Source organism: Anguilla anguilla, chromosome 8, assembly GCF_013347855.1.
Source record: "Anguilla anguilla isolate fAngAng1 chromosome 8, fAngAng1.pri, whole genome shotgun sequence".
Classification (NCBI taxonomy): domain Eukaryota; kingdom Metazoa; phylum Chordata; class Actinopteri; order Anguilliformes; family Anguillidae; genus Anguilla; species Anguilla anguilla.
Window position 1 is genome coordinate 7,060,453 of NC_049208.1, and position 26,096 is coordinate 7,086,548.

Below are 26,096 nucleotides of genomic sequence, written 5' to 3' on the forward strand. Positions count from 1 at the left end.
CTCACATCTGACAAGATGCAAGTCTCATTACATTGCATTACATTACATTTATTTGGCAGACGCTTTTATCCAAAGCGACGTACAGAAAGTGCATTTCATGGTCATAGACAACTGCTAAGCACAGGTTCAGTAAGGTACAATACTTATTTTGTACAGCTATTTCTAGCCAAGAACACAGTTTAGTTCACACAGTGAACACTATTCAGACCTAACCTCTGCAAAGCCAACTAGGCAGAAGAATAAGCTACAGTATTAGGACAAATACAAATTACCAAAAAGTGCTGGGATGGGGCAACATGTAACAAGTGTCATGAAGGGGGGGGGGGGGGGGATTTAGAGTGAAATATACAGCGTGGTGGTGGTCTAGGTATAGTCTGAAGAGATGAGTCTTCAGGCCACGGCGGAAGACGGGTAGTGAGGGGGAGGTTCGGAGGGGGACGGGGAGTTCGTTCCACCACCGGGGAGCTAGGGTGGAATCCACAGTAAAGCAGTTCTTAAGTGCACTTAGGGCTTATTTGTTCTCTTTTCTCTGAGGAACAAAGGCAGGGTTTAAACTCGAACACTAGGGAACATCTTATTTCTCAACCTCAGGTTTGAAGTTTAATTGGGAATTTGGAAAAAAAAAACGTGCTTGATATACAGTATATATATATACACCGAGGGAATCTTGTCTGTGGAAAAAAACTCTTCTACACATTGCATCACATTCTCTTTGTCTACTATTACATTTTGTCTGCAGATCTGAAACCATTCAGTGAGACGGATATGTAATACTATCAGGAAATCAGGAAGGGGGGGTGAATGCTTTTTCAAGACCAATTGGGTGTACCACCTCCAGTGAGATGTAAACACTTAACGACTAACGGTAAGCTGAAATTTGGAAGACGAAATGTCAAAAGCCGATTAAACGCGACGAAACGGCGGTCGGCGAGAGAGCCTCGCTTCGGGTAGCCTCAAAGGCCTCCCTCGCGGCGATTTCGTGGCGCAAACGAAGCTCGTTAGCGCTCAAACAAAGCTCGTTAGCGCTCAAACGAAGCTCGTTAGCGCTCAAACGAAGCTCGTTAGCGCTCGTTAATTTACGTTTTCTCTCCCGGGACCCGGAGCTCTCTGGGTTTTTTTTTAAAATTTTCATTAAGACGTTCCTCTCCCCCCCCCCCCCCCACCCCCCGCACCTGCAGAAGCTCAGCCGGCCCTTTTCATTTCCTGCTCTCTCGCCCTTTCGGAAATGGCACGGGCGGGGCGGGGGCTGCCGGGGGGGGAATTCTGACCATGAATCAGCAGGAAAAGCCAAAGCCTTGCAGAAGGACACCGATATTAATGAGGTCATCGATCAATCCACCACCATCACGTCGCCCTTTTTCTCTTTTTTTTCCTTTTTTTTTTGGTTGTTTATTGCCGAATTTGGAACACCGGGGCGAAAGTTTTGGCCTCAGTTCCTCAGCCTGCATCTTCGTTTTCATCTTCGAAAAAACTTTTCACTTTTTGCTCTCTCTCTATGACACGGTGTATGAATATGCTCTCCTGAGCATCTTCCTTCTGTCGGTCTTAAAAAAAAAAACTTTAAATTTATACCCCAGTGAGAAAAATATCACGTTCCCCTGATTAAAAAAAGGCGCAGTTTTAATGGTGGCTGTGTCTTGTGAGATCTAATTAACACGGATGCAGCGTTGCAGTGATCAAACTTGCCGATTTCACAGTCCCTGGTGTTTGTTTCTCCATCAGAAAGGGATTGGTTCACTTGCACTGGTTCCTGTTTCACCAAATGACCACACATACATGGACGGTCACCAAATTACCACCCATAACCAATTAGTCCCTGCAAGAAGCCTCCCTTGAATACTATTAATATTTGGGGGAAAAGGAACAATGCAAGAAAGATTCATTCCATTTAAATATATCAAATACATTCTGTTCAGCCACACGTCCCATGATATAACTGTGCTATCGTCGTTTTTTTTTTTTAGATAAACGTGGATATTGCTTGATAAGACATAGAAAAAATAGAATTGCTGTTCCGAGCTGATAATATTTTTTTAAATGACTAAATTTCATACACTGTAAATTTTAATTATATTACCTGCCCTGGATGCTGTTAGTCACAATATCTGGACGAGAAATGATAACAGTTATTGATGGCTGGGACCTGGTAATTAATTCACGGTCCAGCGAGATGCACCGCGATACACCGAGGGGAGCAGTCTGCAGTCCGTCCTGAGCGGTGAGGTGGAAGGAGGCCAGACGGACGGAATGGAATGGATGGAATTAAGATGCGTCATTCTCCATTATGATCCCGGGCCCTGTCCTCGGACCGCGTCCGCGCGCGCTCCAGAGGCAGCTCTGGCTGAATGCAATCATCCGGCGCAAGGCCAGAGAGGAAATGCATCATTATACGCCCCGTGAACTGAGCCCAACAGAACGCCTGAACGGTAAAGCTGGTTTAGCTGAAGCCCGTTTAACAAAGCTGAACCCTATTTCACAAAGCTGAAGCCCATTTCACAAAGATGAAGCCAGTTTCATGAAGCTGAATCTCATTTCACACAGCCGAACCCGTTTCACACCGCTGAACCATTTCAGAAATATGAACCACGCTTCACAGAGCTGAAGCCTGTTTCACAAAGCTGAAGCCAGTTTCAAATGGACTAATTTGTTGATTTGATCCAATTGCTTTGTCTGGTTGACACTTTATGAAAAACACAAATTAAATGTGCATGATGCATAAATAAATCTAAAAACAAAATACAAAACAATCGAGTGAAAGTATATAAAAACTTGAACGAAAATACACGGGAAAGACATGAAACAGAGAAACAGATACTGTATGCGCATAACACAGGCAGCACATTCAGTAATAGGCTCTGACAGAGAGCGGTGGGCACATGGTATAACATCTTCAGCATACCTCTTATTAAACAGGGATATTGCACTAAGGAAAAATTTTCATTTTGTGACAGTTAATCTCATTCCTTGCTGAAATAAGTCCCCCAGCTAAAAGTCACTGATTGGCTTTAATGAACAGAAATAATAGGTCATGAAGAAGGGGGACAATGCAGGTACAGAAAAGGAGACAGGATACTTAGGGGGTGATTCATCGAGTAAAAATATAAAAATGCAGTTCATTCTGGTTACTGTGCAACCAATGTGAATGCTAGCTGCTCCCAATTAACCCTTTAAGGCAGTGTTTCATAAACTATGGATCAGGACCCAAAATGGGTTTGTGGGTATGTGTGATGTGGAGCTCTGAATGAGTCTGTTGTCTACTGAGCTATTCTAGTGTATTTGATTGGTCCCTGAAAGGTACAAATTTCTCATTTGGGTCCTGATATTAAAAAGTTTGAGAACCGGTGCTTTAAGGTGTAAGATCGGAAATATGTGATTAGAATGTTCTTTTCGGAACATTCAAATGCTGATGTCACAATCACTACTGGTGATTGAAAGCAAAAGAGTTCTAGAACACACTGACTTGGAAAAAAACATATTCTTCCAAGGGTTAATGACTAATACACAGAGCTACTGCTGCAAAACCAGTGACCATTCCCAAATATTTTGCAAGCGCATTTCACAGTACAACAATAGGTTTTTTCTAGTTGTGAAATGTGGCATTTCCATCCGTCGGGTCATAAGATATTTCACAAGGGTTGTGCCAAGTTTCATCATCTCGGTTGCATTGCATTACATCTGAGCATTCTGAGCACATCTGTCTTTCAGCTCAAAAAAAAAAAGGTCTATTTCTTCTCTCTCACAGAAGAAATAACCTAAAAGGCCAATTTAGCTGGCCCCAACACTTACTGGAAACATACCTGTTATTTTACTAGGGATTTATTTTAATGCTGTGCACATATACTGGTGCAGGAGTAACAAAGGCTACAGAATGAACAATTGAGCCACCAGTGAGATCGGTCAAATGACCAACAAATGTACTTATTCTTCCTCTTCAATATTTCTTGGAACAACTTAACATCTCAATCTATAGTAACGTTAGCCCGTATCTAATGAACAATTTCTTATCCGAGTAACATGGCTGTTGTTGTTGTCAAAATATTCAGCGATAGCAGAAAACGAACAACTGACGCCAGGCTCGATGACATCATCATCCTCAGGAAATTCCAGCATTGAATAATAAATCCTGCGCTGATGAATAATTTGTGGCCTCTGTCAACCGGAACAGGGATGAGCTCGCATGGAAGATCCACTCTCTTTGCATGCCTAAGAAGTCAGCAGCGTCTTTCGCTTGCTGCACCTTCTCCACCGCATGGATTTTCATTGGCAGGTATTCACAAACAACTTTGAAAGTTACTTGAAACGATTCAGGAAACATTGGGGTTGCACAGCATTGGAATACAGCTTGTTTAAACTGCGTGAGGTAAGATAGCCAATATTGTTTCTTGCACAGTAACTTGGCGTAATTTTGATATCAATACGTTTAATGGCAGGCCTAGATTTTGCCAGTTTCAATAAATCATATAGAAAGTGCTTTTGCATGTGTGAATGCTGAAAACATGTTTCTCATCAGACACACACACTGCACACCCACCAATTCGCGATCGCAAATTGTACACAATTTTCTTTCTGGTACTTACAACAGTTTAATGAGTGCCAAAGGGTGGCAGTTCTTCTGTGGATTTCCTGTGTGGACATCTTATCAGTGCTTGATTCCATTTAGCTGAAAATGAGGCATTCAAAAGCCACTAATCAGCTGCTGAGTGGGGCTGCTTGCTCGCTCAAACACCGGTATTGAATTCTGACCTTTCAGGGTCCTTAAAATACGTGCGGCACCGTAGAAGAATCTGTGAGCTGCAGCTGGCTCATCTAATTGGGATTAATTGTCTGCTCATGAACTAAACTCAATCTTTTTATCGGCAGAAAAATAAAAAGCAATCGTGTTTCATTCGAAGAAAAATGAAAAAAAAGGCCACGTGGAGATATTGAATTAATTACATTTTGAAATTGAAAATGCCAAAAAGATTTGTTTCATTTTTAAAAAAAAAAATTTTTTTACGAAGACTGGAGACAATCTTGGAATGAGACCGGCAGGGAAGAACATCGATTAAAAAAAAAAACCATCAGCACACCCAGCTGTCGTCAGCAGCGCTACTGCGTGGGAATGCTCGTGACACGGCTGACAGAAAAGGCGTCGGTGTAAGTTCAGCTCAGAGGCCTAAGCTTCTTGGACTTCCCTTCTCAAAGTTCAAAGTTCAAAGTTCAAAAATGGAAAAAAAATAAAAACTCCAACCCTGCTGTCTAGCCCCATGTCCCATATGAAAGCTCCGCTCGGAGTACATAATGACTTACTGCAAACAGTTCTGCAATAACTCACACTTTAATGGTCGGAATAAATGATTTAATTACGTCGAGATTAATTACTGAATTATTAATAATAACGTCTTGAATTATTGACGAGAAGGAATAAAGCTGGATCTGCTCTTTAATTTAAAGCCTGTTAAATTTACTAAGTTCATTTACCCAAGCGATCAATAAGTCATATCACGGTCAAAATACACAAACAATGAAATATTGTTCTCTCGGTGGCAAGCGAAAAGAAAAACTGCACATCTGTGGCATTGCGATGCCCAAGTCTGGCTTTCCACAATACGAGCAAATAAAAATGCTAATACTGACTTATTATACCGAGTCCATAAAACAAGGGTGTGTCTACATATATTATTTGCTTGTTACTTATTTGCTTGTTTTCCTGAAATGTATGGCTCCAGAGTCATTGGTGAATTATCAAAGGCAAATATGGCCAGATTTACTATTATTCTTTAATCAAAATATAAATGCAATTTGAAAGCTAATAAGCATCTCATTGCAGGTGCAGGAAAGCAGAAAACCTTTAGGCCATTTCAGACGGCTTCTTCTGAGATCCCATTTAAAAAAAAAAAAAAACGGTTAATTGCTATGAAGAGCTACCTGACAATTAACTGAGGCCGCTAATTAACTATTTTGGGGACAGAGCCCCTGGAACACCTTTTGATTGGAACACGTTCCATCACCATGGACAACAAGAGACTGGGTCTAGAGGGACATATTTAACAGCTAACGACAGGGTCCTGTTTCACAAAGCAGGATTACTGAGCTGGATAACTGCACTGAGTAAAACCTGGAACCCTCCCAAATCTGGAACATGGACTGAAGTAAAAAGAGCCATTCTGGCTTTTTATTGGGTGCAGTTATCTAGCTAGCTCAGTAATCCTGCTTCCATTTTTTTTTTCTTTGATCATCCCAAAAGCAGTAGTAAAACGTCCATGCGTCAGAGAGCCCGTGCGAAATGATGTTCTGTGTGAAAGTCAGCGTTCTAGAACTCCATTGCTTTTAATTACCAGCAGTGATTGTTACAACAGCATTAGAATGTTCAGTTAAAAAAAAACATTCTAATCACATATTTGCGGTCTCACACTTTAAAGGGTTAACACTGCAACAACGGAGACAAAAGTGAGCTGTGTCCCACAGTGCATTGCAGAGAAGCAAAGCCAAGGTATCCGAGTTAATTGCAAACGGATGCGACAAAAAGTCTGGCCAGGGAGCAGCTCAAATTTATGCCTCTGCATGTCCGGTAGAAAGCTCCTGAAGGGACAACCTCATTGGTATTAGCAAACGAAGAGAAGTCACTGTCACCTTTTACGATCTCGCACAGCAATCTACTGGTGGACTACGGTTACTCGCATTGCTATTCATCACAGCACTCAGCGTTTCCGAAATGTCACCGCTCAACAAAGCTTTGCTTAATTTTCAGTTCATTCCTACACGTTTAATAGTTTGGAACACATAGGCACGTCTAGCGTCTTTATGCATACCATAAAAAAATATTAATACATTTGCCCTTTAATTTTAAAACTGAGTACAGTAGACTGACTTACTTGAGCAATAAAAATAGAAATAATAATGACAAACGCATTAAGTATGCAATCATAAATATTCAGCAAACCCTTGCAGCAGGGAGAGGCTATTCTCCTGAGTTCCGAGCTTTCGGCCACACTCAGCGCATGGGCAGAGCCGCTTCTGAGCAAATGGAGGCCCTAAGCGAAAACTTTTTTGGAGGCCCCCCCTTCTGACTTTTGAGTTACATCATACTCTCACACTAAAGCATGAGGCGGTGGGGGGGTGGGGTGTTGTGTTTGCAAATCGGGGCAAGGGTTGTCGGGGGGAGGGGGGCACGGTGATGGCAGATCAGGGGCCCCTCTGCACACATGGGGTCTTAGGCTGTTGCCTATGCTAAAAACTGGCACTTTACATCACTATACATTACATTATATCACATTTATTTGGCAGACGCTTTTATCCAATGCAACGTGCAATAACACACAGGTTCGACAATGTCCAATACTCATTATGTAACAGTTATCCATAGCCATGGACACATTAAGTCCGGTTCACACAGTAAGCATAGGCTAGGTCAGAAAGTTATGGTCAAGTCAAGCTAGGGGGCATTACAACAAGCTACAACATCAAGATAAGAATTTAAGTGCGATATAAGCGCTGGATGGAGGTACAAGTGTAACATGAAAGTGCTACAAGAACAAATTAAGATAATTCAAATGATAAGAGCAATCCTAGATTGGGAGTCCCCTGCAGAGTAATGATAATTAGTCCAGGTATGGTGCGAAGAGATGCTTCTTCATGGGTGGTACACTTTAAGTCAATATTTTGTGTTTTCTGAGCCTGAGGCACAATCACTTGCTAAGTGCGTATGAATGTTTTTTTTCTTCTGGTGGTTGAGTCACTAATTTCTTTGCCATTGAGCTGAACCCCTCAAATTCGACTTGCGGGAAAATTCATTTAGCCGAGTTTCTCTGAAGCCTTTCGGATGAGTCAGCCCCAGCGTCGTGCCGTCGGCTGGGGAAAAAGGCATTTTCGGCGTCTGAGAGGGAACCGTAACAACACGTACAGTATGAAACGCGAAGGCAAATTAACGGCGTAACCGTGGGATAGCGCACTGCTTCAATCATAAAAAACAAAAAAAAACAATAGCACAGAAGCAATTAAACTCAATTGTGGAATTATGCTTAGCGGTGGCTTCGGGCGGAATGGTCTTACGTGTTTGTGCTGCAGTGGTGCTTTGTGAATTTGGGCTTTTTAAAAAAAAAAAGAAAAGAACAGTGGGATGCTGCTGTGGGGAATGTGGAAACAGAGATGGTTCTCTGTGGCAGTGTGGAATGTAGTGTGCATGCTGGGAACATCTCGGCTCAGTAATATATGTGTGTACGCGTGTGTGTGCGCGTGTGTTTGAGTGTGTGTGTGCGTGTGCTTGTGTGTGTGTAGGTGTGTGTGCGAGTGTGTGTGCTTGTGTGTGCGTGTGTGTGTGTGTGTAGGAGAGAGAAAGAGAGAGGGAGGGAGGGAGGGGTAGAGAAAGAGAGAGGGAGGGAGGGAGGGAGGGAGGGAGGGGTAGAGAAAGAGAGAGGGAGGGAGGGAGGGAGGGGTAGAGAAAGAGAGCGCATGAGAAAGAGAGAGATGAAGAGTGGAGAGGGGTGATGGTCAGCCCAGGAGGGAGATCTACATTTTTCTTCACCCCCAGATCATTTTCTATCCATTTTCTCCCCGGATGAAGAATGGTGTTGTCTGACGAAAAAGGAAAAAATAATCTGCCAAGCGGTAGTGACAGCATGAAACATAACTCTCCTCCTCTCCTCTCCTCTCCTCTCCTCGCTTCTCTCCTCTCCTCCCTCAGCTCATCTTCAGAACAAATGAAGAACCAGGGCTTTATGGTGATATAATACAGGAGGCAAAGGGCTCTAGAGATTGGAAAAGATTGTCCTACCCTGCAGCCTGCTAGCAGGCCCAGTCTAAGCCATGGTACCCGTGCCATCACGATTTACACAGAAAGCTGTTCCAAATTAACCGTGGACCAGTTTGACTGTGTAAACAGGAACGCTATTGCTTTCAAAGGCCCCAGAAAGGCCCCAGTGCTGACGTACACAGCTTACACCCTAACACCTCATTCGAATACACAGCTGGGCTCCCGTGGAACAAAAAAGTCATTAAGGCTTCCGGGCCAAATTCAATTCAATTCAATTTTATTTGTGGACACTATCGCAAAAGGTGCTTTACAAAAAAAACAGGAAATGGGAAAATTGGGTGAGGTAAAAAAAAAAGAAGAAAAAAAACCTTAGTGGGAAGAGGAAAAAAAAACACTCAAACAGTGATGAGAAAAAAATACTTGCTGCTGGAGATAAACTTGCTCTCTGGAGGAACCTGGGCATAGAGGGGGGAGCCCATCCTCCACTGGGCCAGCCCAGCATCAGCTGCTAAATTTAGGCTAAATGGAGAGGTAATAGGGAGGCAATGGGGAATCAGTGGGAGCAAATAATATAAATGGTTCGGGAGATTACAGCCTGAAGCATTAAAACGAGCTGGTAAAACTGACAGGTTGAGGGGGAAAGAAAATCACTGCATAAGAGAGGGAGGAAATGCATCCAGCCCTCCAGGTTCTGGGGGCAGGGGAAGGGGTGAAAGGAGCCCCTCAAAAAGTCAAAGTGCTTAATTTGTCCTTATGATCTACTGATCAAAGTAAAGTTCAGTTCCTGGACTAAACGTTTCTAAGACTATTTCAATGAGGTAATTCCTAGGGGGTGGGGCAGGAGGGATGGGGGGGGGTCTTTCATAAACATATGGCTGAAATATTACCTATCATGACTTTCTTATATGGTTCTGCAGTTCCATTAATATGCCTCATTAATTTATGAAAAAGCACGCGGGTCACATAATTTCATTTCATTGTGCAGCATTAGAAGCCATCCCAATAGGAGAAGCCTGCACAGCAGAGTTATCAGTGATTTTCCAAATCGAATGGCATCATTAATCAGCTGGTCTGTGCATATTTTTGCACCACGGAATCTTTTGAGGCTGTCCAGTCACGGCGTTATAGGAATCCGTTCGCCATATCCATTATAAGAAACATCTCGTGTCATCTTGCGATGTGATGAGATGTGATTCCAGGATAATCACGTCGGATCGCAAATACAAGCATAAGCATCTCTCTGTAATATGGCCATCATAGCTGAAGTCACGCTCAGTTACTGCGAAGCATTTTCCTATAATGAGGGTGGAAAGCTGCTGACTCAAGCGGTTCTGCCCCAAGGCAAAAAAAAAAACGAGACCTCAGCAGCTGCCGTGGACGTCTGTCTGTCCGTCTGACCCCGCCGGAAAGGTGGAGCGCGATAAACAGGAACGCCGAAATCGTCACCCTCTCAGCAATCCGAGCTTTTCATCGGACAAAAAAAAAAAAAAAAAAAAAAAAAAAAAAAAACGCAAAAAAAGCTCTCCGATAGGGTGCTACAAAGCTGTTTCCTAGCTGGTTTACATATCTAAAATCGAAAAGGGCAGGTGGTTTCTCACCTTCCCATTAATACGGAAACGGAGGAGTCGGCTGAGCCAAGATGGCCTCCGAGTCGCAGAACTAATGGGGAAAAAAAATGTAATGAATATAAATAAATGACCTCTGGGCTGGCGGTGAGTTGTCTAGCGTAATAAGTTTGGTAAATCATTGTTTAACCGGCGGGCCACAGGTTCGAATCTCAGGACAGGACTTGTATTCTTAAAAGCAATATAGCAAAAGATTCATTCCTGAATCTTAATCGCTTGAGTAAATGGCCAATATGTGTGTGTATGCAGGGCTGCAGCTATGAATTCTCAGGCCCGGGACAAAATGTATTGGGAGCCCACCTCCCCACCCCTCAATCTATTTCGGAAGAAATTAAAAGTAGTTACTCCACACATCCTGGGCCCAAGGGGGGCCCAGGACTGGGACACGGAGTCCCAGTTGCCCCCCCCCCCTCCCCCCATTCCTGGTCCTGTTCGCATGTGCGTACATTCACGCGCACGTGTGTGTTTGCGTTTGAGTAAATGTGTTACATGCAGAATGAAGGTTCTGACAAACTGATGTAGCATTGAGGCAAGCGTAGCGGCGGCACAGAACATAACTCTAAGAGCCACAGCTGGTTTAGACATTTCCTCCGCATCACTCCTTCACTTCCACGACCCAAGATGATAATATTCCGATCCATAATAATAATAATAATAAAATGCCGATAAATTTGACGGTAAACTGCATCGTAAAGGCGACGGTATACGGGGGGAGTTGTGCCACTCCCTGTCGCATACGTTTCCCAATCGGCCTGTATTGTCTTGAAGCGACGCTAATATATTTTTCTATCAAACGCAATCAGGGGAAAATTGCACACCGAGGACTGCATCGGCTCAGTGATTCAGTGCAGACCGCTCACCTAGAAAAAAAAACTCCGCATCGAAGCATAGATTGCTTTACAATGAACCCGGAATCAATTTTACACGACGGACTTGCATTGGTGCCCTAAGAGACGAGGCGCAGAGAAGACTGCTATGGTGCCGTTTCCCCCCAGCAGTGCACACAGCTTGTAGGGAAACGTGCATCAGAGAATGATGTATATGTTGGCTTTAATCACAGCAGTGGTGAAAACATGTTTCCCCCCCCCCCCCCCCCCCCCCCCCCCCCCCCCCTCCCTCGCTTCCAGTTGCAATGATTCGTTTACATCGAGGCTCTTTTCACGGTGTCAATCAAGCAGCCCCGTGAAATTGTGGTACTTCCACCAGCCCTATCCGTAGTGCCTCCCTTTTCTCAAGAGGAAATTTTACATGACTGCCAGAGGACTAGAGTTAGCCCGGGAGCCGGTTCAGTTCAGTTCAGTTCAGGCAAAGTGTGAAAATGGCTTGTCCTTACAATTTGATGAAAAATTTACGGCAGTTCTTTTTTTTTTCTTTTCTTTTTTAAAATGCATGAACACAGTTTTCAGATATACTCCGGCTTAAAATTCAAAACAGGGTCCGGCTCAGGATGGCACAACAGAAAAGGCTCAGACACGCAGACGGAGGGGGGGGGGGGGGCGGGGGGGGTGTGAGTGTGGGGGGGGGGGGGGGGGGGGGGTGGGGGGTACACGCCAATGAATGCTCTCTGTTTTTCTGGAATTTCAACATTTTCCTGCACATTTCCCTCCTAACTAAGGCTACCATGGCAATTCTAAATCGAATGTCAGTGCAAAAATCACCACCCAGCTTGAGGCATACTCTAATATGCTGTGGTAGACCTCCAATAACCATAGTGTTTAGCCCTTGACTACAGCTGAATCACAGAGTCTGTCAAAACAAATATAAATGTGCCACAGCATTGCTGTTTTTCTGGTGTTTGGGAAGGAACTCTCTTTTTTTTCCTCCTTTTTGTCTTTGATATTTGCATTTTTATTGAGAGGGTTTGACAATAAAAAAAAGAACAATGTGAAAATGAAACGAACCTTGACAGTTTCCAAACGCCGATACTCAACAGAACAGTTGCAACTGTGAGGGTGAGGTCCAGTAAAATGTCCAGTGCTAACTCAACTCTAACAGACCGAATGTTCCCTGCTGAGAGTTGAATTCACACCGTTAGAGTAGAATTAACACTGTTAGAGTTGATTTAACATCCTGAAGAGTTGAATCAACACAGGACATTGTAATCCGCACAGTCGCCTGGTACCTTTCGCCGCCGCCAAAATGGTAGTAAAGAAAGAGCCGGAAAGAAAGAAGATAGAGAAAGAAAAAGAAAAAGAAAGGATTATCGGAGGGGAAAGAAAGAATCGAAGTCTCGCGCACCCCGAGGCAAACTGTCACTGTACTGTAGGGTTTCCCACAGAGCACAACAACACTGCGCACAGCCAATGAGCACCGTGTCACCGCCGGGTGGGGTTACAACAGCAACAGGGCCTCACACAGCTCAGGGGCCACAGCCGGCTACCAAACCGACATTTTAAGGGCTTTCAGCCAAACCCTGAGCTTTCACTGGTGAGTTTCTGGGGGGGGGGGGGGGGGGGGACTTCGGGTCGAGTAACTTTATCAACAACGGTTCTTCTCCCAGATTTGAACTGGCAACCTTCTGACAACAAGCGCAAGATGCTGAAACATACCCCCCGCCCCCCCCCCCCCCCCCCCCCCCCAGGCAGCCCCCTACCCAGCAGCCACTGAGCCACTTGTTTCAGTTCCAAACCCGGTCTGAAGTGTTTTGACTGGGGACCCGGAAAGATTCCATCAAAAGGCTTTCGGTAATAGCTACAGAGCTAGTGCCTCCTTTCGCTCTGCGCATGCATTATGTGGAACCACTCAATATTACAGGCTTAGTCACTCACTCCATTTGTGTAACAAACGAAGCAAGTGTTTCCATCTTCTGACCCATAATTTTCTAATTTTACAAAATATAGTTACATAAATAAAACAAAATTGTCTGCCTGTCAGATGCATGTATCTACTCTATGTCCATGTATCATGTAATGTTTAGTAATTGCCAAAAAAATGGGCTATTGGAAAAAATGATACTTCATTCTTCAAAGATAAAAGTCTCGTAGGTTAAGATAAAAGTATGAAATGAGTATGCGTCTATCTGTAAGAGGACGAGGGCATGTGTTATCGCGGACATCAGGTATGTTGTGTGCTGCGACCCGGTTTAAAAATAGGAACGCATAACGAAAGGCCAATTCACAATCTGTCCAAGTGGCTCAAGGACAGCATCACAAATGATGCCTCAGTTATCAAAACAGAATACTGACAGGGAACAGAACTCAGAACTGGAACAGAACAGAACTGGAATCAATATGAGGAAAAAGCATACATTTCAGGTAAAGAAGCTGCAGTGATCCTAAGTAACCTTCTCCTTTATGAATTAAAACATTATTAGGTCAGGTTAACAAATTCAGTTAACGAATATAAAACTTGTTAGATAGCGATGAAATGTTCCATAGCATCACAAAATGTCAACACTGCAACCACAAATGCTCAATTCCACAAGATTTCAAAAAAAGCAAGATAATATTCCAAGTCAGGATGAAAATAAATGATTTGTATGCAGGGACCTCACAGGCAACTCTACCACACTTCATGTCATCAATTTACACAAATGAAAACGAACCGAGGATGAAGTATGATATTCCTTAAGGATGAAGGGGCACTTGTTAAATCTAAAGGGACTGGTTCGGCACTCCATATCAGTTTCTGTACAATCTCTTGGTACATCTCCTTTAATCCATAATGCTCTGCATTCCCCTCCTGAGGCTCGTTACCGACTTGGATATTGACATTTTAGCCTCTCAACAGCAAACGCAGACATTCAAAAAAAAAAAAAACAGACTGGCGGAAAGTGTTCTGTTTAGCTTGTTATTTCTCTCTGTCTCTGTCTCTCTCTTTCTTTCTCTCTCTCTTTCTCTCTCTCTCTCTCTGTTTCGCTTTTATCGTTTAGAAAATTCAGAGAAAGAACAACCAAAAAAAACAAAAAAAAAAACAAAACAAAACAAAAATCATTGAAATATGTGAGAGAGGTACAGCTTCCTGTGCTTTGTACTTTCTGCCAGAAATGTGTCCCCCGCCTCTGGGTAGCCGATGACTCCACAGACATATTTATCATACAAAACAAATGGAAAATGACGTCGGGGCCAATAAGACGTATGGATGCAATTATCCCCGTGGCATTAGCTGAAATGGAGAGCCTCAGGGAAGCTGCGGAGGCCTATCTGACCGCCTCCTCTCCTCTGGAAACCCTCCCTTGCGTGCGCGGGAGCCCGGCTCCTAATCACTGCTTCTCGCTCACGTCAAGGCCCGTCCAAACATTACGAAAATACACGCAACGTTGCGCGTGTAAAAAAAAAAAAGCAAAAATAAATAAAATAAAATAAAAGACAATTCGAGGAATTCATTTTATTTTTCAAAAAGGCTCCTTTGCTGAGCATGCTGGAAAAAAATATTTATTCTTGTCTTTTTCATACATGTCATTCTCTGTGACCATGTGGTCATTTTAAAAATGTAACTATTTTGTATATACTAAAAAGTGTGCGTGCCTCTCTCTCCTTTTGTATGTGTGTGCGTCTGCATGTTGCATTAAACTCATATTCATTCTTTCCTTTTGACATCAAACCAAACAAAGCGTGCAAATGGAAAATGCAGAGTCATAACTTAAAAGTAAAAAAAAAAGTTTTATTTCGCCCACATGCAAGATTAATTGCTAATAACCATCTGTTTTTTTTTTTTTAATTCTAATAAAACGGCACTAATCAGACACAGCCACTCTGGAGAGAGAGAAGAGCACTGTAGCTACTGAGTTACATCATCACCGGTGCTTAGCAACAGCAGTCCGGGGCGACGGGGAGTAACGAGGCCGTACCTGCCGTACCTGACACACCTGATTTCTCCCAAGCCCGTGTAAGCTTACCCACTCCTCAGAGTTACCAACGCTCGCGCGGGGAAAATCATAATCAAAAACACTGCGTTTCTGGAATACTAATGGCATTACGGTCTAATGAGCGTTCGTAATGATTATAATTAATTCAGAATGTCATGCATTTCAAATATTACAGCCACGTAAGTGGCACTATTAGGACTGGATCTGTCTGATTTAAGATTAAAGTCAATAAGTCAATCTATCAGAACTGCCGTTAAAAGTTAATTTCAGAGGAAAGACGTTTGTTAGTCATCAAGGCGACTGGTGCTATCTTATAATGCAGCGGCTTCCAACTAAACTATCCTATTGGTTTTCATTTCAACCCTAATTTGGCATAACTGACTATTAATTAGCAGCTCAATGAGATCTCTCACAGTTTTGCTAGGGCTAGACTGAAAACCTACAGGACGGTAGATCTCCAGGAGCAGGGTTGGGCAGCCCTGCTCTAGTTGTTGAATGAGGTGAGCTTTGTTAGGGTTGGAGTGAAAACCTGCAGGACGGTAGATCTCCACGAACATGGTTGGGTAGCCATGCTCTAGCTGTTGAATGAGGTGTGCTTTGTTAGGGTTGGAGTGAAAACCTACATGATGGTAGATCTCTAGGACCATGGTTGGGCAGTCACTGCTATAACCTTTAAAGAACATGGGAGCAGAATGCTGGGGGTAAAATGTTACACTCCTCTGTGTTTCCATGGAATCGGGGAGGGGGAAGGAAGAGCCATTCTTGGGGGGGGGGGGGGTGCACATGCCTCCCATTACTGTGACTGTGAGGGGGGGGGGATGCCTACATGCCCCCCATTACCGTGACTGTATTTGACTTTTCTGTGCAGGAAAAGCAATGGCGGCCTGTCAGATGCAGGCCCCTCCACTCCGTCTCAATAATGACGGGACCTTGCTGCGGGGAAGATTTATTCCTGGCAATGTGAATGAGCCTCCTGCTCTGCTGGGTAATACTGAGAAGGCCGTGGTGTAGCATGGGTAGGTGGTGGTGGTGGGGGTGGGGGTGGGGGTGGTGTTTGTGGGGATGGGGGGGGGGGGGATGTTAAAGACCCAGCAGAGTCAACATCATCTTTTTCCACATGGTTAAATTATCCGGAAAGAACTCAAGAAAACAAATACTATGATATATATATTTTTTTACACCTCAAAATAACACCCCCCTGAACACTTTAAATAAACGTATCACCTCCATAGATCTGAGGCGGCAATCTAAAAGCGAGACAGGTACCCAACGCTCCCGAGCTGGAGGGAGGATCATTTACGCCTGTATATCTCCATTCCGCATCACCCAACGGACGCTGGCTGACCTTCACCTTTTTTCATTCTCTTTGCACAGGCAAGCCGCACAAATGCGAATATTTTCACACCTAACATGTCTGCCACCTGCACTTCCACAGGGAGGGTAATGAGGGTCGGGGGGAGAAATGTACAGCCTGGAGCGACTGCAAGTCCGAGGAAGGAGTACGGCAAAGCCATCGCGGCCCCGGGGGGAGAGGTCAGAGGTCGCGGAATAAGGGACAGTTACATCACGAGCGCTCAGTTACGGTGCTTCAGTACAGCTCCATCCGGCACAATCCTGATTTAACCCTTCGTCTGGTAGAGAAACGACAGACCGTGCCTTGATTGGACACTGAAATCCCCCTTTTTTTGGGGGGGAAGGGGTGGTGGTGGTGGTGGGGGTAATGTTTTACCTGTCTAATCTATTGACATTGAAATTTTTTTCACTATAGATTTCAGAGAAAAAAAAATACCCCCCCCCCACACACACGCACAAGCACAAACTCACCCACAAATGCACACACACCACACACAATAAACACAGCCAAAATGCACACATAAATCACACACGAACAGTGCAAGCGGATTTGACCCTCTGCTAATTATTTCAAGGTACATAAACAACTCGCATTCATTTTGAGCAATACACTGTCATTATTTCAACGCTAAAAATATATCACATTTTTAAAAAAACGAAATGTGGATTATGAATTGCTAATGCGTGTCACTGGTAACAAGCTGAAGGAAACATGCAATTATGCAAAGAGTGTTGATTCATCTTTGGGTTTGTGTGTACCACATGCCAACGTTTAATTGCCCTGAGACAAGAACAAGGCAGACAAAGGAGTGAGCTGAAACATTGGTCTTTTTTCCCCACTTTACACAAATAAGCACATACGCAGCAGCGACATCGCAGATAAGAATAAACTTCCACCGGCTGGCTTCATCCACGTCTAGGTGAAAGTTTCAAAACCACGTCTCAAACCATCCAGAACTAACAAAATAGATTTGGAGACGTCTCACAGAGTCTTGTCAACAAACAACAACTCCAGGTTTCTGCATAAAATAAAATAAAAACAAAAAAAACAAACAAATACTAAACGTAGATGAACAAGCACGTAACCGTCCAGACCCACGGTGCAACTCACTTCCGCAGACGCATTTGAGCTGGCACCACCTGCGCATGCGTCCCACAAAACATCGCTCAAAGGTCATCCGTGAGTGAGTGAGTGAGTGACCACAATTTGCCACGCATAGCCCATGGCGGCAGTTCCTGCGCGCCATGGGAAAAACACAAAAGAGTATTACAGAGCGAAAATGGGGGAGCAAAATGTGTAATGCGAGGGGCAGACTCCCGAATCACACTGTTATCAGAGATAACAGGAATTACGAAAGGATTTTCCGAACATCTCAAATCCTCCCCCAACCCATGAAATATTCATGTCATATATGATGCCTTCGGCACAGCAGCCAAGGTCGCCCGAACGGGGTTGCCAGCTCAGATCCACGAGCGATCAGCAAATGTCAAGGCACAGCGCAGAGTCGCGGCGTATCGCGGCGGGCTAATTACGCGTAGCCCCGGTGTTTATCCTGAATAACATCGTCAGCTTTAATTAGCCCCTACGATTTCGGAGCTGATCAATCTCATTATCCGCCAGCGTTTCGCCGAGCGAAGTCGCTCGGTGAGGACGTTAAAAAAAACAAAAAAAAAAAACGGAAATTTAAAAATAAAAATAAAAAATACAAATAACAATCTCGACTCAATAGGACACGGTGGTGCTGCGGGAGCATCGTAAAGTCAAACTAACGACCTGTGTTTTACGGCACGGAATGTAATCACGCCGGTTAAAATACACGCGGAGGGACCGGATCTACTGAACGCGCTGGCAGCGGGTTTAACACCTGAAAAACTGCCCCCTCTCAATAAAGCAAATAAAGTAGCCGAGCATATTTACTAAAACTGCCCCGCCGGCCCCCGGGATGCGCTCAGCGCGCATCAAACGGGGGAAGAGACTGATCCTCAGCGTGCGATCAGATCAGCGCAGCTGCTAAGTGAATGTAAAAGAGATGTAGCACAGCGTAATGGCGCTTCTCTTTGTGGGCCAGGCTTCAGACAAGTGTATTTTTGTGCAATTGTGAGGCGAGGCAGCCAGATACTAGGGTTGGCGGGGGGGGGATTTTTTGCTGACGAACGCACAAGACGACGAACGGCAATTTATCAAGGCCGGCTGCAATGATGGGGGAGTTTATTGCGCTCGCGTTTCAACGCCTCGGCGAATTGGGGTGTTAACTTTCAGTTCGGGCACGAGGGTACGATTTTCGCAGCTCGAGAAAATCCCGCAGGTTCCCGTGAGCTGTCCCTCTGCACGGAAAAAAGCTCAACTTACGGTCACTTTACAGGGACTGGGGAAGCAGTGCTCCCGCCTCACCCCCGAGCCAGTTGCTAGCAGCGATATTGACAACGGTAGGCCGCCGCGGGCTACGTTTACGTAATTAATTGAGCGAATATCCGGCTGAACTGAGAACACGACCGTGTGCGAATGTCCAGAAACAGTGATTTGCAGCATCGAATGCCTCGAGACACACCCAGAGGCCGAACATGCACGTAGACGCACAGCCTGCAGTAGTAGTAGAAATAATGTGACTGGAGCAGTCTACTCATGTTCAGACGTGAAGACACGTATGCTAACGTGCGTACGCACGTGTGTGCGCATGCACACGCAAGGGCGCACGCACGTACACACATGCACATATGCAACAAGGACATGTGCACACCGAAACAGCCATTGAAGAGCTGTCCTGGGTTGAGCTTCATTGCTCTTCCATGTTAAAGTAAACTTTAACATGGACCCGTCAATAATACCTGACAGGACCTCAATCAATAACGACTGTGACTCATCCAAGGAAAAAGGCCAATGCAGCTTCATTGATAATGTGTTGTTACAATGGAAGAACCAAACGAGATTCCATCGATAGCAGCCAATGTGATTCCATGGATAATGCCTCACCTGCTCACACGGATAGTGCCCCAATCAACGACACCTGACAGGAATGCACTGACAACACCTGACAGGATTCTGTCCACAACAGCCACGGTGATTCCATCAGTAAAGACTAAACTGTCACCGTCTATAACTGCTAACACCGTTCTATTGATCCAGGAGGGAAAGAACAGTGCTGAACAGAGTGCATCTCCCAACGCACAAACACAAACAAACATAAACACTGCATGGCTGTACCACACTTCGTAGCTATGAACATACACACACGTACACGCACGCACACACACGCACGCAAACTGCATGCACAAACACAAACAAACATAAACACTGCATGGATGTGCCATACTTCATATCTGTGTATACACACACGCACACACATACGCACACACACACAAACACACACACGCACACACACACACACACACACAAACACACACACACACACACACGCACGCACACGCACGCACACACACACACGCACACACACCCTCTCACCTGGCGTGTTGAGCAGTCGGGACATGCGGCAGGCGTAGGCTACGTGCTGCTCGCAGTGCTCTGCGCTGCCTGTAATGGCGAACACCTGCTCCATGGTGGCGCTGTAGTTGAGCTGCAGCACCGTGCGGCTCTCCCGGCTCGACCCGCTCACCGGGGCCTGCGGAGGCAGGCTGTTCATCACCGTCGTCCACACCTTGTCCTCTGAGACACAGAGAGCCGCGCGTTAAACACCCCTCCCGAACACTGTAAAGGACTAAAGCTGCTGTTAAGGTAAAGCTGAAATAACTGTAATGCTACAGTAAGTGTAAAGCTGATAAGACTGTAAAAAGCTGCTGTTACTGTAAAGCTGAAATAACTGTAATGCTACAGTAAGTGTAAAGCTGATATGACTGTAAAGCTGATAAGACTGTAAAAAGCTGCTGTTAATGTAAAGCTGCTGTTACTGTAAAGCTGATAAGACTGTAAAAAGCTGCTGTTACTGTAAAGCTGAAATAACTGTAATGCTACAGTAAGTGTAAAGCTGCTGTTACTGTAAAGCTGATATGACTGTAAAGCTGATAAGACTGTAAAAAGCTGCTGTTACTGTAAAGCTGATAAGACTGTAAAAAGCTGCTGTTACTGTAAAGCTGAAGTAACTGTAAAGCTGCCGTTACTGTAAAGCTGATGTCACTGTAAAGCTGCTGTTACTCTAAAGCCGATAAGACTGTAAAAAGCTGCTGTTACTGTAAAGCTGATAAGACTGTAAAAAGCTGCTGTTACTGTAAAGCTGATAAGACTGTAAAAAGCTGCTGTTACTGTAAAGCTCATAAGACTGTAAAAGGCTGCTGTTACTGTAAAGCTGATAAGACTGTAAAAGGCTGCTGTTACTGTAAAGCTGATAAGACTGAAAAAGGCTGCTGTTACTGTAAAGCTGATAAGACTGTAAAAAGCTGCTGTTACTGTAAAGCTGATAAGACTGTAAAAAGCTGCTGTTATTGTAAAGCCCTGCTGACACTGTGGCCCCTCAGAACCAGAGTCACTGTAAGTAGCCCTGCTGACACTGTGGCCCCTCCGAACCAGAGTCACTGTAAGTAGCCCTGCTGACACTGTGGCTCCTCAGAACCAGAGTCACTGTAAGTAGTCCTGCTGACACTGTGGCCCGATCAGAAGCAGAGTCACTGTAAGTAGCCCTGCTGACACTGTGGCCCCTCAGAAGCAGAGTCACTGTTAGTAGCCCTGTTGACACTGTGGCCCCTCAGAAGCAGAGTCACTGTTAGTAGCCCTGCTGACACTGTGGCCCCTCAGAAGCAGAGTCACTGTAAGTAGCCATTTAAGTTCATATGTCGCCATTTGAGTTTGTAACAAGATGTGAAATAAGCAGCTTTCTTCCAACCAAAATGTTTGATTTTCATAATCAGTGCGAAGGAATTATTTATGACATGCCTAAACCATTGCAACTGGCTTCAACCAAAGGCCCATGGGGACTGTAATGCAAAGGAAGTTACATGAAAGAGGCTAAAATACTCTTCCCAGACATCCATATGAATTCACCAAATGAAATATATTCACTGACTGAAATGGAAACTGGACAATGTTAATAGGGCAACGGATATAAAATAGCTAATTGCATTCCATTCCATGAAGTTTTTGTCTGTTTTTCACTGGAAATAAAATCATTAACATTCATGTGCATAGTTTTAATGCTGCCTGTAGCTGTAGGAAAAGAAAAAAGAAAACATCCCCGTTTTAGACCTCTGTATTTGACCAGGTGCAGCTGGCAGATAGACAGATAGATAGATAGATAGGACATAGAGAGAGAGAGGGAGAGGGAGAGGGAGAGAGAGGCGCAGGATATACATAATTCATGTAGATACTAACCTTAGCTCTTGGTTTGAGCCACAGAAGCTCCACATATGGAGTTAAAGTGCTCAAGTCTAGCAGAGAAAAATGTGTGCTGTTGTGCAGAGCTGCATAGACAGGGTACTGCAGCTCAGCTTAGCAGTCCTGGCTGGTTCCAAACCCCACTACCAAAAGCATGTTACCCAAAATTAATTTTTTTTTTTTTTTTCTGAAAATTTTGCTGCCCTAGGGTTGACAAAGGCCTACACCTTTTTTTGTTTGTTTTTATTTTTATTTGCGGTTAGCTACGCTGGCAGGAAGCAAAAGGTCTCCACAAACACAGACAAAACATTTTGAATATATTTCATTCACTTCGCCAATTCACCTTCACAAAGCACGTGTTTTCTTTTTATTTATTTAAATATATTTGCGCCTGGATAATTAAACCACTTGGGATAGCACCGAGATGATAAACAACGCCTCGCGCACATATAAAAAATGTTAGCGGGAACAAAAGAGGCTCTGGCAATCGTCCACACCTCATTCACGCTGAACCATTCTCCTTTTCGACGAATATTAACTGAGCAATCTAGCGGGCCGCGTCCTTGTCGTTTTGCATTCTGCGAGAAAATAACATTCCAGGAAAGTGATTTGTCGGACCTATCAAGAAGGCATCAATCAGCCTGAGCAAGGATATTGACTACGGGAATGAAAAAAGGAACAATTAACCCGGCAAGGGCAATTCAAATTTAGGTGCAGTATACAAACTGCTTTTTTTTTTTTTTTTTTTAATGAGACATGGACAAGGTAGGTGTGTCAGACAGCTTATAAAAGACTACAGAACACAACAAAAGAGGTGGCGGCGGCGGGGGCGTGGGGGATTCACTAACAACAGAGCCAATAAAAGCAACTGCAGCACACTTACCATAAATAAAAATAAGCAGCAAGAGAATAACTCATGTTTCACTGCGTTCAATGCTATAAAGTAGCACGTCTAGACAGAGCTCATACGTATGTATGCCGGTCCTAGTACAACTGGGATTACAGAGTGGTTCTCCGTTCAATACGAAACTGGAATTACAGAAGACGACATCCTGGGGGAAGATTTTCAAATCCCCCTCTAACCTTACGAGCCGCAGGGTTGCTTGCTATTCTGTACCAGTGTCCCTGTTTCCACGGGAACAACCCCGTGCACCGTGCGTGTATCTCCGTTCAACGGCCTTGTGTGTGCTTCTGGTGACAAAAACAACAACAAAAAAAAAAAAAACAAAAAAAAAAAATATATACGAAATGAGCTGTTTTAAAATGGGGATTCTCCTCACCTGTCATGTTGCAGATGACCTTAAACGGACCAAGGGGTCCACTTCCGTCCGGGTCGATCCAGTAGGAGTCCGAGGTTCTGCCCAGGTGCTTGTAGGCCTCACAGGACTGCTCGTAGACAGCTGGAGGGAGGGGGGGAGAGAGAGCGAGAGAGAGAGAGAGAGAGGGAGGGAGGGAGGGAGGGAGGGAGAGAGAGAGAGAGAAAAAAATGCAATTATAAAGACGCATCTTAAGAGCTACAAGGCGCCGAAACGGCAAACGTGCAAAGCATACCAACAAGCACGCTACGGCTAGCCCGGAACAAGCACGCTGCGGCTAGCCCGGAACAAGCACGCTACGGCTAGCCCAGAACAAGCACGCTACGACTAGCCCGGAACAAGCACGCTACTGCTAGCCCGGAACAAGCACGCTACGGCTAGCCCGGAACAAGCACGCTACGGCTAGCCCGGAACAAGCACGCTACGGCTAGCCCGGAACAAGCACGCTACTGCTAGCCCGAAACAAGCACGCTACGGCTAGCCCGGAACAAGCACGCTACGGCTAGCCCGGAACAAGCACGCTACGGCTAGCCCGGAACAAGCACGCTGCGGCTAGCCCGGAACAAGCACGCTACGGCTAGCCCGGAACAAGCACGCTACTGCTAGCCCGAAACAAGCACGCTACTGCTAGCCCGAAACAAGCACGCTACGGTTAGCCCGGAACAAGCACGCTACGGCTACCCCGGAACAAGCACGCTACGGCTAGCCCGGAACAAGCACGCTACGGCTAGCCCGAAACAAGCACGCTACGGCTAGCCCGAAACAAGCACGCTACGGCTAGCCCGGAACAAGCACGCTACTGCTAGCCCGGAACAAGCACGCTACGGCTAGCCCGGAACAAGCATGCTACTGCTAGCCCCAAACACGCACGCTGAGAGAAACAATGCGTGGGGAAACAGGAAAAACAACGACCATGTAAGCCCTGTAAAGGCCTGATAATAAAGGCTTGTTGTTCTGCTAACAGTTTAACAAGGGACACTTTTTAGTTTTTTACATTCAAGATAATTGGGAGTCCAGTCCTTCCAATTATTCTTTTCTCTCTCTCTCTCTCCCTCCCTCCCTCCCTCCGTATTTCTCTCATGACCATTGCACTGTTCTTTTCAGAAACAACGCTGGCTATTTTGACACGTTTCATTGTCACAACGCTGCATAAAAATGGCCGTGATTCAGACACGGCCATTCGGCTACCAGCGTCCTTCCATGTAATTGTAATAATCACCACTGTCATGTGACAAGCCCTGTTAAACTGAACCAGCGTGGTGATTGGTTTAAAAAAAAAAAAAAAAAAAAAAAAAAAAAAATCTATCTGTAAAGTCATTAGCATTCTCAGCGTGGCTTAAACAGTGAAGAGGAATAAAGACGAAATCGCTCAAACACCGCTTCCTGTTTTGGCGCGCCACAGGGCGGGGGGGGGGGGGGGGGGGGGGCTTGCCTTGCTTTGATGAATACCGCCACACATTGAAGAGAAAATGCGCTATCAAGGCCTGCCTTCTTTCATCACAGATGTGCATTATATCATCTGGGCTGGCAGCAGGTGTCAGACAGCAGCGAGAAAAAAAACTGAATAGTTTTCTTGAGTAGGGCTTCTTCAGAAGACTTCATTGTCATTTGTACTTCCTGTAAAAAAAAGCTGGCTGCTTTGGTTATGGTGGTGTCTATCAGTGTGGGCGAGGGGGGGGGGGGGGACATTTTGTATATACCTTTACAAAAGGCTTGAAGAACACAGTGATCCAGAGGACCCTGCTCTACACTGCCACAGATGTAAGTAACATGCCATTCCAAGACAGGGCTGCCCAGTTCCTGGAGATCTACCGTCCTGTAGGATTTCACTCCAACCCTAACAAAGCACACCTCATTCAACAGCTAGAGCAGGGCTGCCCAACCCTGTTCCTGGAGATCTACCGTCCTGTAGGTTTTCACTCCAGCCCTAACAAAGCACACCTCAATCAACAGCTACAGCAGGGCTGCCCAACCCTGTTCCTGGAGATCTACCGTCCTGTAGGTTTTCACTCCAGCCCTAACAAAGCACACCTCAATCAACAGCTACAGCAGGGCTGCCCAACCCTGCTCCTGGAGATCTACCGTCCTGTAGGTTTTCACTCCAGCCCTAACAAAGCACACCTCGATCAGCAACTGCTGACCTTGTTGAGCTGCTAATTAGAAGAATTAGGAGAGCCAAATTAGGGTTGAAATGAAAATATTTATAGTATGGTAGATCTCCAGGAACAGGGCCGGGCAGCCCTGCTCTAGGGCTTCAATACAACCACAATTTACTTTGCTCTAAGATTTGAGTAAAGAAAATGCCTTCAAATTTGGGAGGCATGCAGCATAACTACATCGGGTGCCTGATCAGAAATTATTTCATGACATTGAATTAATTCAACAGACCCTGGTATCATTACATTACAGGCATTTAGCAGACACTCTTATCCAGAGCAACTTACATAACTGTTTACATAGCATTTACACTGTATCCATTTTTATACAACTGGATATATACTGAAGCAATGCAGGTTAAGTACCTTGCTCAAGTGTACAAGGGCAGTGTCCAACCCGGGAATTGAACCTATGACCCTTAGGTTACAAGCCCAGTTCCTTACCCATTATACAATACTGCTGCCCCAGTGTGACTAACACTAGCAGGAGAAACGGAAGTGCATTTACCTGACTGTTCCGAGCAATTGTACCAGACCTGGCCATAGCAACCAGGCCAGAGAGCAGTTGGTCCTGTAACCTAAAGGTCACAGGTTCGATTCCCCGGTAGGACACAAAAAGTTGGTCTGGATAAAAGCGTCTGCTAAATGCCTGTAATGTAATGTGATGTAACCGAAGTACAAATTCTAAATACATACAAACTATATCTATTAGAAGGAGAGGGACATAATAACATGAAAATGTTATTGAGACATAAATATACTGTAACTTTAGTGGAAAACGGTTAGAG

At 44.8% G+C, this 26,096-nt stretch overlaps 1 protein-coding gene across 3 annotated transcripts in view; it reads right to left on the minus strand.

Annotated features, from left to right (window-relative positions):
* The window catches only part of LOC118233893 (contactin-associated protein-like 2), a 243,500-nt gene that overhangs the window by 64,462 nt on the left and 152,942 nt on the right, over nt 1–26,096 (minus strand). For all 3 annotated transcript variants that reach the window (XM_035429969.1, XM_035429968.1, XM_035429970.1), the window contains 2 exons: nt 23,117–23,236; nt 19,977–20,177 (listed from right to left, as the gene is read on the minus strand). In XM_035429969.1, the coding sequence (XP_035285860.1) occupies nt 19,977–20,177; nt 23,117–23,236 (321 nt within the window). The remainder of the gene's footprint in view (nt 1–19,976; nt 20,178–23,116; nt 23,237–26,096) is intronic.